The sequence below is a fragment of the Fistularia commersonii genome, chromosome 11 (genome assembly GCF_037954325.1).
Source record: "Fistularia commersonii isolate RoL2024-O1a breed Wild chromosome 11, RoL_Fcom_v1.0, whole genome shotgun sequence".
Classification (NCBI taxonomy): Eukaryota; Metazoa; Chordata; class Actinopteri; order Syngnathiformes; family Fistulariidae; genus Fistularia; species Fistularia commersonii.
The window spans coordinates 14,562,172-14,577,291 of NC_141294.1; the positions used below are offsets into that span (position 1 = coordinate 14,562,172).

Here is a 15,120-nt window from a genome sequence, read left to right on the forward strand (position 1 = left end):
AGACTGCAGAGAGGATCACCAGATACCAACTGCCGCGGAGTCCACAGGACAGCTGCTGCTATCGCCAAGGACCACGTCCACCCTCAACACGGACTGCTCACACTCCTACCCTCCGGTAGAATGTAGAATGACACGAAGAAAGAACTCGTTCTAGCCGATTGCTACTCCGAAACAGCTGAAACTCATCTTTCCTGCCCTTTCAAACTGCACTCATCCTTGCACTTGCACTTTGTGAGTTGCACACCAAGCTGCACCCAAGTGTCTTGTTGCACTGCCAGGGTTCTATCGCACTGTGCATATTCATTTCTATAATCATATTTAGAATGTTAATACTCTTCCTATCAGTACTTATCCAATTAAACTATGGACAGAAAAGGAGGAATTTCACTTTACAGGGAAACATGTTTCTACACTGCGTGTTACAATAAACGCTTTGAATCTTAAATCTTTGGTGTCGGAATTGAAAGGCCTCGGAATTTTACGTTTATTCCTTCGGTCTGATGTGATGAGGCAAAATGTTCTCTGTCCATCTGCAGGCCAGTTGGATTCCAGTGGAACGCTTAATGTATTATTTGTATACTGTCAGGCTGGTGGATGCAGAATTTGTTTTGCAGTGATTGAGCAACTTTTCTGGTGGTCGGCTTTGCTCTGTGTTTCTAAACACAGATGGTCACACAGGTTACGTCAGATGAAGACGCCCGTTGATGGCCTTCCCATCGCGCATGTGAGTTGCAACACAACGCATCGGAGGTCCTAAATATCCCCCGAGAGCCAGATGAGAGTTACAATTGCCGGAAACATCCTCTGCGCTGCTGGAGACCCTTATTGACGGTATGACGCTTGTTTCAGAGACTGTTTTTGTATATACGATTGCTTCCATCAGGGGTGGGGAAAAGATAAAACTGTTGATTGAAATCTGAAAGAATGTATTCATGGGAATTATAAGTGTTCTGATGAAAATTCCTTTGTTCAAGGCAGCTGCAGAAATGACAAAATATGCTTTAATTAATGAGAAAATGCTGTTTGATGCTGATCGACGCACCAATGCCGTCAATCAATCAATACTGGGCTCCTGTGGGTGATTTCACCACCTGAGTTAACTTTTTAATTCAAGCGGCAGAAACCGTTAGATGCAGCTGTTTCTTACGCTTGAGTCAATCGACTTACTGCTGCTGAGAAAATTCATTTATACCAACAAAATGACTCAATTGACCGCTTTGAAAAACAAAAAACAAAACTGAACAATCAAGAATATGTTAAAGTATATTTTATAGAATGTGATATTAACATAAATGAGACTTATGAAACTACTGTGAGCTACCTGGAAAAGAATCATTTGAAGGCACACAGGTGCAGATAGATATTCAGTACATATATGTTTGTGTTTATATATATTCTTATTAGTGAACTATATTGTTAAATAAGAATATTTATTTTAATAATTCAAGAGCATATAATTTTATTACTTTCGATTATGTGTTGCTTTCTGTTAACATAAAGGTAAGAAACATTTATTTATTTGTTAGTTTGATTTTTTCAGCTTTGAGGAGAATGACGGCCGTAGTGAGCACCACACCTCTCCATCACTTCAACGCAACGGCGTCCACACACAGTAATGTATCTGAGGGAGGGGACCCTGAGAAGACATTGGTGAAGTATCTCAACATCATGTCCGTCATCATCGACTGCCTGGTCTTTGTCCTCGGCGTGCTCGGCAACGGGCTGGTCATTTGGGTCACCGGCTTTAAGATGAAGACGGTGAACACGGTTTGGTTCCTCAATCTGGCCGTGGCCGACTGCCTCTTCACGGCGTCCCTTCCCTTTAGCGCGGCCTACACGGCCATGGACTTTAACTGGGTTTTTGGTAGATTCATGTGCAAATTCACAACTGGCCTGAACAATCTCAACATGTACGTCAGCAACTTCCTCCTGGTGGTGATCAGCGTGGACAGATGCGTGTCGGTGGTGAGGCCCGTCTGGGCTCAGAACAACCGAAGCGTTCGCAAGGCGTCCTATGCGAGTCTAGGAGTTTGGCTGCTGTCTCTGATTCTCAGCACGCCGTGCTTCATCTTTCGGGACACCAGCGACCCGTTACACATAGCAAACGATGAAAATGCAGTCATTATCTGTTACTACAAATTCGCTCTGCCTGATGACTACATAACGCCACAGGTGAACAGGCTGCGGCAGATTCGCCATGAAGCCATTACCATCACGCGCCTCCTCCTGGGATTTATGGTCCCTTTAACCATCATTGTCACCTGCTACGCCGTGATAATCCATCGTCTCAGGAGGAACCGCACCCTGGCCGGCAAGACGAGTCGCCCGTTCAAAATAATCACCGCTGTGATCGCCACTTTTTTCCTGTGCTGGACTCCTTTTCACATAATTTACTTAATTGAATTGGTAGGTCGCACGTATGAAAACGAAAAACTGATCTATATCTTCACAATTGGCGCCCCCATTGCCAACAGCCTGGCTGTTCTCAACAGCTGCCTGAATCCACTGCTGTACGTGTTCATGGGCCAGGATTTCAAGAATACAGCCTGGAAGTCCATCCTGAATGCTTTGGAGATGGCTTTTAGGGAGGATATGCCACGTTCCGCTGTTGACACCAAGACGTGTGTTATTTATCAGAGGAATCACAAAACAGCTTCTGAGTCAAAAGTGTAAATGTCGTGAGGAACACGATGAGGAGTAATGCTTATTAAGTCATTAAAATCTTTACATTCAATCATCGTTCTGCTTTTATAAAAAGTAGAAATTCATAGAAATTCACCCAAATGTTTAACAGCACGGTCTCATGTTTAAATTAAAAGAGTACTATGAATATTTTGTCCACCTACTGTATTATCAAAGACGAAATTAAAAATCATATTGGAAAAAAATAATGGATTTACGTTTCTTTTTATGTCATTCTTCGCTCAGAATTCGTTTTTCCTTAAAAGGTTGAGTAATGATTAAAAAAAATAATGACCCGTCGAAGAAAACATAAATCAAATAAAGTCGTTTAAATCAAAGAATTTAAGCTAATTGTTGTGATGCTAAGTTAGAGTTCTACGTGATTACGTTTTAGACGCCATCTTGGAAGGAACCAGAAATGTTCCACACAGAAAGATTGTGAAGGTTTGTATATTCCAAACAAACTCCTTTATTTCCTCGTTGTTTGAAAAAATAGGCACGCTTTTGAGTTTATCTGTTAATAAGCGAACCCAGAGAGAGATCATTTTTGATTTCGCAACTCATTTTTCTCGGCATTTTTGAATTTGTGACCACGTTAGCATCTGTTCGGAAACTTGGAAATAACGGTCATCTTTTTCGTAGAGTGTCTCTGGCATTGCCCAGGCCTAGCCTGCCGCAGAAAGGGACCCGCGTTCTTGAGACGCTTCACACAATGCAGCGTGTTTTTCTAACTTATCCCGGACTTCACGGTGAGTTTTAGTCCTTAAAATGTCGTTTAGCATTTTATATTTCTTGCGTTGTCATAAGTGTCACGCTACGGTTCTTATCCTCCTCTTGCTACATGGCTACATGACTAGCTAAAGTTAGCTTACCGTGTAGCCCGCTATCCATCACAGTAATACGGGGCAATAATTTCACGTCGTGCTACGAATTCAAGTCTGTGTATCTCTTTTTTAATAATGCATTGTAGATTTACGGTCGTGTGTTAAATATGTCTCTTTTTGTTTTTGTTTGGCAAACAGCGGTCCGCTTGGAAATCTGAGTTGGGCCGCAGCTATTACATGTTAACAAGAACAAGGCGTAATCGCCACCTTCCAGGTTGCTTGAAGCTCCTGGTCCTCAGTGCTCAGCTGTGATATTTTCGCATTTACGCCGTAAAACGGGATAAAGCTTTGTTATTTGACTGCAAGTTAATGAACAATATCGTGGAGATCTTTCTTAAAGGACTGTAGATAACAAGAGCTGTTTAAATCGTACCTGTACATGTGTTTTTCTGTTAGCCTTTGTGAGGGGAAGCCCAGATGTCAGTGTGTTGGGAATATTTACAAGTTACATTTCAAAAGTAGCAAACAATAAATACATCGTAACCTGGTGTACATTTGTGTTTAAACTGAAAACGAATTAAATGAATCAAAGTTGATAATTTGTACATTGAAATCAGTGCAAAGAGACATATTATATCTATGTAGGAAGCAAATCTTCTGACCATTGAAAGGAAAGGTTGTTTACTTGCTTTATTTTGCTTGTTTTTAGTTTTAGTTTTTTTTTTCCCCATCAGGCATAAGTCATGGACATTATTTGAAGGGGTCTCTTGTGACAAGCTTATTATTAATTCAAAGCACCAGGGTATGCCAATATGTTTGTTTGTGGAATTTAAAGATGTTTCTTCTGTCCGAGGCGGCTGTGGCTCAGTTTGTAAGTTTGTAGTGTGAACATTCCTCCAATCCTAAGTTTGGCGCTTTGATTTTTGGTTCCTCTGGATGCCCAAGTGTCTGTTGGATAGACACAAAACCCCATGTTGTGCCAGATGGTCTGATTCTCGGTATGCATGGCGGCCCTGCCACTGTTGGAGTGTGTATATGGGTAAATGCAGTCTACTTTGAAACAGCAAGGTGTGAAAATGGTGTTTATGTGGTGACCATATGCTCCTAAACCAAATTTCCAGAAGCTATGTGGACGTGATGTACTTGAGTTTGAAAGGAGCATCACCAGAAACCAAATCACAACCTGTAGAACAGACAGTGCAGAAGAGAAAGCAGGCAGGCAGTGTCAGGACTGTTTGCCCATGTTAACAGCCAATAGCCAAAGGTTGTTTTTTATGTTACCACAGATCTTTGCACAGTGTAAAACCCTGTCAGTCTGCCGGGCGTTAACCGAGACCCAGGAGGGTTTTTTTTTTTTTATTCCTCTTCATTTCACCTAGGTGCATGAAAACCTTGATTTTTGTGATGGATCATGTATTTTTGGGCATAGGCATGCTTGAGTTGTTCCGTCCCGCCTGAGCAGCCGGTACCTTTGATTTTTTTTTGCTTGTATAACTGTGTTCTTCAAATCCCAATTGGTGTCAACGAATTGAGGGTAGACTAGCTGGTCAACCTAAAGAAGTTAAAACAGCCAACCTCAGCTTTCTCCATATACTTCTCATGTCAAATAAGACTCGACATTGGTGCCAGATAAAGTCTTTTCACCGCAAAAAAAAAAAAACCCACACCTGGTGTTCAGAGGCTCCTGGTCTACAGCACATTGTGGCTGAGCTTGTGTCTGTAATTTCATGCTTTTTGTTCCAACCAAAAAAAATGACCTTGTCAACATCAATCAGAGGCAGACTAGGTTTGGGCTCATTTCCTTTTTTTCCTGAAATGCACATCAGTGATCTTAACTGAAATAGGAAAACCCTGATTTTATTTTGTGGAGCCAGATGCAAAGATATACAATTCTGGTCCCTTCACAATAAGTCCCGACTGCACCAGATTGGCTGCTTTGTGGAACTGTGGAGTGTCAAGTTGGGGATTTTAAATCCGAGCTCAGACGGCAGGCTTGGTTAAAGTTTCCCTTCCTCATTCATGCATATATAGTTCATGGAACGTCTTGGTCAATATACAGTATATCTGCCATCTTTATTTTCACTGGAAACTGTCTGTGCCGTTTATTTTTCATTTGCATTGCATCATTTGTGTTTGTTACAAGACTTGTGGCTCCCACGGCACCCACCGGATTTTTCTCCCCATATTTTATAAAAGGATCCTGGTGTTGAAAGTCTGACTGCAGATCTCTGTTTGCACAGTATGGTCTGTAGATTTCAGTGGTCTGAAATGAATAAAGTAATGGTTAGGCAGGCATTTTCAACATATGTAATAATAGAGATATCCAACTTTTCATACTTTTGGACCACCTGGTTTTCAGATTTAAAAAGCAATCATCATTTAGACCAAACAAATATTGATATAGTAATGTGACCACCCCTGACTCCCCACATAAGGTATGGTTAGGATTTGAAGAGCAGAAAACATTATCTGCAAGCTGTTGGTTGCAAAGGAGCTGCGGCTCAAGTATTCTTTTCCATCACCTCAAAGCAGAACACGAGCTGGAATCCAAAGAAACCAGAAGAATGTTTCCTCCTCTCAGACGTCAAGCGAATTGTTGGGCAGCAGCATGACGGAAAAAAGCTTCTCTGTAGGTCAGACATTGAGTACTCAGGGAAAGAGAGGGAAAGAACGCATTTGTCCTTCAGTACTTGAGGTCAGCTTGATTCAACTTGAGTTCATTGTTTTTCTTCAAGAATCTCTATTGTCATTGTACATACACAGAATGAGAGTTGTACTTGTAGCTTTTGGCTTCAGAAAGCACACACCTCAGAATAATGACCAACAACTTAAAATAGGAGACAGCACAACACAATAGACAAACCACTATAAATAGGCAAACGGCAGAACTGTGCAAAGAACCTGTGAGTCTTTAATTTTCTGTCTTTGTCTATGAAACTGCAGCTCCAAGACTTTGAGGGCTGGTTAGTGAGTGGGTCTGTGTGGGTGGGGGTGGGGGTCCTGCGTGAGATGAGGAGGTTGTCTTGCTGCTGGTGGTGGGAGGGGGTTCTCAGCTCTGGGCAAGAAGCTATCTCTTGAGCCTGGTAGTCTGTGACATTATGCTCCTGTACCTCTTTTTTTGGAAAGAAGAGGTACAAACTACTTCTCATTTCTCGGGTGGATGGGATCAGCAGCGATACACTTGGCCTCCTTTTGGACCCAACCAGTGTATAATGAATCTACTTCCTATGATTCTCTTAGCTGCCCCCTCCACCTGGGCCAAGTTCTTCCTATCCTATGCTGTGCAGCTCCCATGCCAGACTCTCACGTGTGCTCTTTCTTTTGGATTTGTGAAAGTCAACAAGCAGTCGAGAGCAGAGTCCAGCCCTTTTCAGCTTCCTGAAGAAGACACTTTGTTAGGTTTACCTCAACATGTGAGTTCGGTTCAAAGACCAGGTCAGGCGTGATGTGGAAGGCCAGGAACTTTATGTTGCAAAGTAGCATGCTCTGTTTTCCTTGACCTCCTATAGTCCACAATGACCTCCTATAGTCCACAATGACCTCCTTAGTCTTGCTGGTTTTCAGGTTTGGGGGTCTCATCATTGTCCTCTATAAAACCCACTCTGTCAGTGTCATCTGCAAACTTCAAGACTGTTTGTAGGCCTGATGGCAGCACAGTCGTGGGTAAACAGCATGAAGAGGGCTGGCCTGAGCTCACAGCTCCACGGTGTACTTGTGCTCAGGACCAGGGTACACCATGTTCGGGTCGCCAGTTCTTACTCCATGAGGCCTGTCGGTGAGAGTCCCTAACCCATAGACACAGTGCGATGACAAGCCCAGGTACTGGATCTTCAGTGCCAGTTTATCCAGGACTGACTCAAACAGAAGTCCACAAAGAATATCCAAATGAAGGCTTTAGGATGCTGCAAGTGGGACAGGACTGAGCACATTGCTATTAAGACAGCATCCTCTGTCGGTCAGTTCCCCCGTACACAAACTGGTGACTATCCAGATCAACAGGGATGGTGTCCTTGATGTACTTCAAGACTGATCGTCGAATATGAATATGTCTTGGAAACTCTTTGGACCAAAGCTTTGTAAGTTGGGATCGGCCCCGCAGAGATTTGGTCGAACATGTCCAGGTGTGGGGCTGCGACAGCATTGTGTAATCCTGGGACGTTATAATACCCAATCAAGAATATTATTATTGTCTCTGGTTGGGAAGTCTGGGAAATTAGGGGAGTACTGCGTTTAGTTTCAGCTGATTTAAAGTCCCCTGCCTCAGTCATAGCTGCCTCTGGTTTAACATTCTTCTGTCTGCTGATCAGCGAGAACAGCTCGCCCAGTGCTAACTTAGCTTATCCCACAGTGGAATGTAGATGGCTAACTCTGTGTAAATCAGGGTAGCAGAATGTGTTAATGTTTGTAGCTTTACTAGGAGGTATGAGTGTACAGTGCCAAACCTCCACCCCTGCGCTGAACAGAGCCTGCAGTCCTGTTGGTCCGGAACAGCAAGCACCCCTCACGCTCCACTGCAGCGTCTGCAAGGTTGTCATCCTGCCAGGTCTCTAACAATCGTCACACAGCTGTCCATCCTGTGTGAGGCCCTCCCAAGCCAAATCTCTTCCATTTTGTTGGCAAGTGACCTGGTGTTTGTGAGGAAGAGAGAGAGAGAGAGCGAGAAAGAGAGAGAGAGCGAGACCAGGAAGACCTGGTCTGTGCTGATTAGCATGTACTCTAGCATGGACGCCACTCTGCTTTGAACGCTTTTGTCTGGAATGTCTCCTCCGTCTCCTGGGCCACGGGGTGGGGGCTGGTAGAGGCTCAGTGGGTTCGCTGTACCTCTGCTGGAATAAAATCCTGCTTTGGGCTTTCATAAAGAACATACTGCTTCTCAGAGTCCCATAGTTCTGCCCCTCCGTACTGGATTAGGGCTTTTTATGTAACAGCAAAGCTGTGAGCTGCTGCGTATGTACGCACCGCCATCTTTCCAAAACATCCTAATTCTTGGGATATAACAAAATGTAGCCGTTGAAATACCTGATTATTTGAAAGACAAGCATGGTGTGGCTTGCTGTCAGAGTAGATACTGAAAAAGTGATATTGTATAACAGCATTTGACCACATGACCTGCATGTGCACAAACTGTTGGACACCATTTCACAAGCTCTACTCCTGAAATGCCTTGTTCACTCATTATACGTTTAGGTTGTTTGTATGTCAAGGAACTATTTGGTTTTCTTTGGTGCCAAAGTAAATAGGTTACATATTTCATCTCGCCTGTGTTCTTCAACTGTCAGCCTCAGTGGCACGTCTATCAGGGGTTTGTAGTCTCATCTATTTTTACCAAGAGTGCACGAGTATTTTGTTGAATGTTCTGCTGGTGATTGCAGCGAGATTGCACCTACACAATCTTCTCCTCTCAGCTGCTGCCTTTAGGGGCGACAGACAATCAACCTCCTCCATCTGACCCTACTCTCCGTATCCTCTTCTCTCATAACAACTGACTTAATGTCCTCTTTCACTCCATCTATAAATCTTCTCTTCGGTCTAATTGCACATACTCAGTGCACTGCGGAATTGTGTCTTTTTAATGGTAAATGGTCTCACATCTGCGGTTTCAAAGAGCTTTACACCAGATCCCACTCACCCATTCACACACACACAGTTAGGCAGCAATGGCGGCCGAGCTGCCACGCACTGTGCTAAACACAGCTTTAGGCTTCAGTGTCTTGCCAAAGGACAATTCGACACGTAGACGGGAGGAGCTGGGAATCAAACCACCAACCTGTCAACTGGAGAGACGTCCGCTCTCCGGCCGAGTCATGGCAGCTTCCATTTTAGGTTTTGCAGCTTTGTGAAATATTGGCTGGCTCGAGTCATGGAAATCAAAAGGGCCCGATGTGTTTGGAGACGTCAGTCTGCTGGCGGTTATACAAGGCAAATTCTGGGGAAAGTACTAGCTGAGGTGCAGCAGAAACATTTGTCTGTGAGAACTCTGTACTGGCAATTCAGACAAAATGAATGTGAACCTAGCATACGGCTGTGCCAAGGATACTGAACATCCAGACAGCTGGAATTAAAAAGGTATTTTCCTGAATTCAAGGGTAATAAGAAAGCAGCCTTCAACTTTTCTGCATCTCCAGAAGTGGCTGTATGTCTGCCTCATACCCCCAATATCTTACAGACCTCATGCCTGAGATCTCACGTTCCCTGAGATTTGGTGATACTCATCAGTGGTCATGCTTCTATGCACCTATTAAAGACTGCCATTTGCAATAAAATCAGAGACGTTAGATCAGTGTTTCCCCATGTTCATGGACAGCGCTCTGATCCCAAAGAAGAGTTGAGAAATCCATCAGGTGGTAAAGGTAGACAACCTGAGGCAGCTCATCAATGAGTCACATTGAATTTGTTTTGGCTGTATCTCACCTCTAGTCATTGGAAATGCAATCATTTTGGCTGTGTGTTAAATACGGTTTTTATCTTTTATCCTCTCCAGATGCCGATTCAACATGGAACCCTTTGACAGAGGGATGACCATCCAGGGCGTCAGAGTGTCTTGCTAGGCCTGGTCTGTCGAGACGACAGTTGTACCAAAGCCTTCATGGAAACCACTCTTGTTGGTTTCCATTTAGGGATTTGTTTGTGCTTAAAGACTAGCAAGTGATGCCTTCAGCACATGGACAAAATCGTTTCATCATGGAAAGGCAGAAATCAGCAAATAGTGTCTCTTCAACACCGTTGGGTGGAGAATCATGTACTTTCATCTGCACAGAATGCGGCGATGGCTTCAGTCAGTACTCCAACGTGTTGGCTCACATGGCCATTCATGGCCCCTTGGAGTCCTTTTCCTTCGACGGCTCATCCAATGGCTTCGAAGTCCCTCGAGAATATGTGCTTCACGAAAATGGGACTCTCACAGTGGTAAATGGCTTCGCTCAGTCACACTCTCCCATGAAACCAGCCTCTCCAGGAGTCCTGCCGTCACATTTGTCATCCGCCGTCAGACCGGCGTCCCCCACTCTGAGGCCACAGGCCTCTCCTTCCAGAGATTTATTCAGGCCGAGGCAATCGGATTTCGACAAGCCTCATTACGGCCATTACCGTTGTGAAATCTGTAGCCGATCTTTTAACAGTCTGCAGAGTTTACATCGTCACCAGCACTATAGGAATACAGAGCGAGGTTACAAGTGTACTTTGTGCTGTAAGATATTCGAAGGTAGACACGAGCTTAAGAAGCACCTGCAAGACCATGCGCAACAACGTTTTCACTACTGTAATCATTGTGGGAAGCGATTCCTCAAACTTGATGCCTTGAATGCTCATCAAAAAGAAAGTCACGGCTGTTCTAAGTATATAGCCTTGAGTAATTCCGACACTTATCATGAAAAAAAGTCCGATAAAACCTACCCGTGTCGAAAGTGCAAGTTACATTTTTTCTGGATGTCAGACTTCCAGATACATTCCCTACACCACTGCAAAGGTAAAGAGCCCGATGCTGCTTTTCCATCCGAAATGGAAATGGAGGTTGACTCAAAGAACATCGATGACATGCCGCAGGAAAGCTGTTTCAGCAACGGCACATCGATCAATGAGAACGGGGATCTGAAACTCTTTAGGGATACCAGCCTTAAAAACGATAGCGAACACTCTTTTACGCCGTACAGGTGTGGTTTATGTGGGGATCGCTTCCAAGAGCTGTCAGCGTTGAAAGAGCATCATCTCACACATCAAACTCAGGAGGAAATTGATGAGCTGAATCAAGAATCCCAAAGAAGCATGAAACGAAGAGTACCGCCTAAAGGTAGACGTAGGCGAGGGAGTAACCCAAACGGGAAACTGCATCCCTGCAAGCACTGTCACCGGGTCTTCAATCATTCGAGTAGTTTATCTCGACACATGAGATACCACAAGGGCACTATGCACACCTGCGTGTTCTGCGGCAGACATTTCCCTCAGCGCTGCGACATGAGGAGGCACTTGGCTATGTACCACAAAACCGAGATCGAAAAAAAGCCAAGCGTGAAACCCTCACAAACGCCACCCCAGAACGGGCCTCCACCAAACACCCTCAACGGCGATTACAACAAAAGCTCCTCGGATGAGAAAGCCAAGAGCTCCTCTGACAGTGAAACGGCGCAGGATCAGGACCAGCAGGACAAACAGTCAGGGAAAGCGGGCAGGGTCAGCTACGAGTGTCAAGAATGCGGGAAAAGGTTTGGGCTGTTGTGTGTCTACCAGCGGCACTTGCGCTATCACAAGAAGGAGCCAAATAAGTGCCCCCACTGCCCAGCTCAGTTCAGGAATTCTTCATCCCTGGAGCTTCACCTCAAGAATCATCCAAACTTTGGGCAGGAAGATGAAGGGGAGGGGATTTTTCAAGGCGCCGGTACCGGAGACCTTGCCTCAGAAAGGGCAAATGCAGATGATGAGGAGGATGACTACGAGAACGGTACTATCAATGATCAAGGAGATTCCTCGGAGGTCCTGTATGAATGCACTGAATGTACGGAGACCTTCATATGCCTGGAGACATTTCTCCAACACCAGACGTCTCATGCTTCAGAACACAATGACTGAACAGTTCTGCGAAGAGTCAAGCCTTCGGGAGTTGTTTTTCTAATCTGCAGTGGTTTTTTTTTGTTTTTTTTTCAATGATCATGTAGATTTTAAATGGATGTAAAATTCGCCGAGGGCATGCAAGTAGTCCGTGCACGTGTTCCTTGGAACAAGAACAAGCAGGATTTCAGATATGAGGCCGGCCAAGGAAGTCCAGCTTGAAATCCATGAACGCCATGTGAAGCGTCATCACATTTGACGTGGTATTATTTTTTTTTCTCGATACCGTACTGTCCCGCAAGCTGAGGTTGTTCATATAATCATGTTATTTGAGCATAGAGATGAGAAAACTGTTGCCTTTCATTATTCATTTTTAAAAACATTTCCATATAATACACTGTCAGTTATCTATACATAAATATATATATCTATAAATATAGATAGATACATTATATATTTTTTCAGTTTTTACTTGCCAATACGTTTGATCATGGTATTTTCTTAATATCACCAAAATTGTTTCAAACAATTGTACCTGAGTAGATTTTAATTGTGCCAATTAAATTTGTATATCCAAATCTTATGTACTTTGCTTTTTTTCTTTTGTTTTCTTTTTTTTTTTTAAGCAGAAAGCAAATTAGATGTATATTTTAGTTCCTGCTACATTTAATTGTCTATTTTATATTGCTTGAGATTTTGGTTAAGTTCCAGGCAATGACAGGCCCTGAGGTCTTCTGATACAAGCCACAAGTAAAGCAAAAGATCTGGATGTCAAGATACCCCAGTATCTCATATCTGATGATTGGCACAGTCATTGTCTGTGAGTCCCGTGCATTCAATCACTTAATAGACTTCCAAAGATTCTTGAAATAATGTGGAGGCAGTCAGGCCAATTGGCCATTTGTTTGACTGGACAAGTAAGTCCTTGTGGTATTGTCAAAGGATTTGTAATATCCTCTGCCGTAGGGTTTCAATTAAATAAACTTGTAGAGAACTTGTGCGGTATTTGCCATGTTATTTTTTGTCGTCAACAATAAGAGATGGTGCTCGGTCAGCCGAAAATTGATAACCTGGCCGCTTTTTAGCGGGTCATTGTTGAATTAATTTTTGAAGAGACTTTAAAAAGCACATTTGCAATCGACACTGAAAGATTACACCTATGTTTGTCTGTTAAACACTGAGCTCTGAAGCTTGTAAGTTCACCCACTGCGGCCCGGCAGGCTCCTGGACCCGAGAATGAGGTGGGCGACAGGAACGACTTTAAATGCACGAGCGTAATGATACAGTGAGTTTACAATTTCCTGTCTGTATCTTTTTGTACTCTATCGCCCCCTCTCTCACATGTAGATGTGTGCAGAATCACTCCAGGAGAGTGTTTGCGGGTTCGGTCCTCCTCCGCAAGGAAGTCTGTCATATGGGAAATTATTTCAATTGGCAAACATTTGACGCCGTTCCTCCTGCTGGCACTTATAAGTTTTTTGTTGTGTCAAATGCCATATCTGTCCTCATGGTCAACCATGTGTTCGTTACATATTGGGTAATGGATTTCAAAATGAATATTCTAAAAATTCATGTGAAAAAATTGTTCATATCCATGTGCTGTGAAATTAGGGAGAATGCTACTCTTGCAGAGCTGCAGCAACCTCTACTGTTAACAGAGGGTAAAATACCAGGTGCCGATGCATTTCGGTTTATTGCTTCAAGAATTGAAAAAAAGGTAAAGTGTTGAGAAAAAAATGTATCCTTATATTAGGATGTAAAAAAAAGGGGTGCTTGTTTTACGACTAACTGCTTTCTGTGACCTGTCTCTCCTGTCACAATGGATCTGGATCTGAGGCAGCTGCTACAGCTAGCGTTACAATGACTGAGTGATGTGCAGTAGGTAAGAGTATTGCCTTTCTTTCTTTTTTGTCAGATTAAGTTCCTCATTTAATGCTCACTAGTGTTTTTTTTCCAGACCATTACTATGATTACTCAACAGGCACTTGTTTTGGCTACCCATAAGTAGCCTGTACTAGTTTTGACTACTTATTAGTATTACTACCAGATAGTGAAAGTCAGCACAAGCTACATCGCACTGAATCAGAAATACAAAGCTTAAAGAAAGAATGAATGATAAACAACTGTGCAATTGTGTTGTGCTGAATCACAATAATATTCAATCAGAGGAATGCGTTAAAGCTAAGTATATGAATAGTTGTGGTGTCTGTGGCTCAGTTGGTAGAGCAGGTGTACCTCCAGTCTGAAGGCTCCTCCTTACTTCATGCAAAGTGTCCTTGGGCAAAACGCTGAACCCCACGTTGCTCCCGATGGTATGGTTTGTGCTTTGCATGGTAGCTCTCCCAACATTGGTGTTTGAATGGGTGAATACAAGACCGAAGAGTTTGACGGCACTATATAAGTTGTCGCCGTTTACTTTTCACTGTCTGAATCACCTTATATCTCCATTGCCCATATAATTCCTCCAAAAAGTTGTATCACATTCATTCCCATTGTTCTACTTGTCAGAACAACAAGAGAGTAATACATGTGATCATTTGAAAGTTATCAAACACTATTTTTGCATGTATCATATTTGAAATCTCTAAACAATCCCCTTTCATGCTAAAGGACTTAACTAATTACCATTGCGGTTTCAAACTCCCAGTCTGATACCATTTCTTTTGCTGTTAGCAAGCACAGATCAGCCAGTGCCTTTTCCATTGTGCTTCGGAACTGTTTGGAAGGACGTAGTTTGTGATATCATGAATTCCCTGGTGCATTGCGCTTCTAAATTCCATTTATTGGCACTGAACCAACCAATGGGCTGTTGCACTTCACAACAAACAGACTTTACCCTTGCCCGACCTGCCATGCAGAGATACTGGTTATTGTGCTTCTAACTACGGAGGGGTTGGCTGGTTTACAAAAAAAGGTGTGGTCCTAGCAGGGGAACCAGAGGGAGAGAGGTCGATGAAAGGAAGGCACGTCCAAAACCCCATTCAAATGCAAACACCCACGAATGTGCCAAAATTCAGGCCCTATCACAGACTCGAGTTGCCCCTTCGGACAGAGCCCCGAGCAAGAGATTTCC

General features: G+C 43.4%; 2 protein-coding genes across 2 annotated transcripts; both read left to right on the forward strand.

The window, feature by feature from the left end:
- The first annotated feature begins 689 nt into the window (after positions 1-689).
- LOC147229630 (chemerin-like receptor 1) lies at positions 690-2,877 on the forward strand. The gene is made up of 2 exons (XM_086155208.1): positions 690-831; positions 1,541-2,877. The coding sequence occupies exon 2, from the start codon at positions 1,552-1,554 to the stop codon at positions 2,671-2,673; it is 1,122 nt and encodes a 373-aa protein (XP_086011334.1). The 5' UTR covers positions 690-831; positions 1,541-1,551; the 3' UTR covers positions 2,674-2,877.
- Positions 2,878-3,312: 435 nt separating this feature from the next.
- Positions 3,313-13,052, forward strand: LOC147229631 (uncharacterized). Its single transcript, XM_086155174.1, has 2 exons — positions 3,313-3,431; positions 9,988-13,052. Exon 2 carries the CDS (start codon positions 10,155-10,157, stop codon positions 12,066-12,068), a length of 1,914 nt encoding a protein of 637 aa, XP_086011300.1. The 5' UTR covers positions 3,313-3,431; positions 9,988-10,154; the 3' UTR covers positions 12,069-13,052.
- The last annotated feature ends 2,068 nt before the right edge of the window (positions 13,053-15,120 follow it).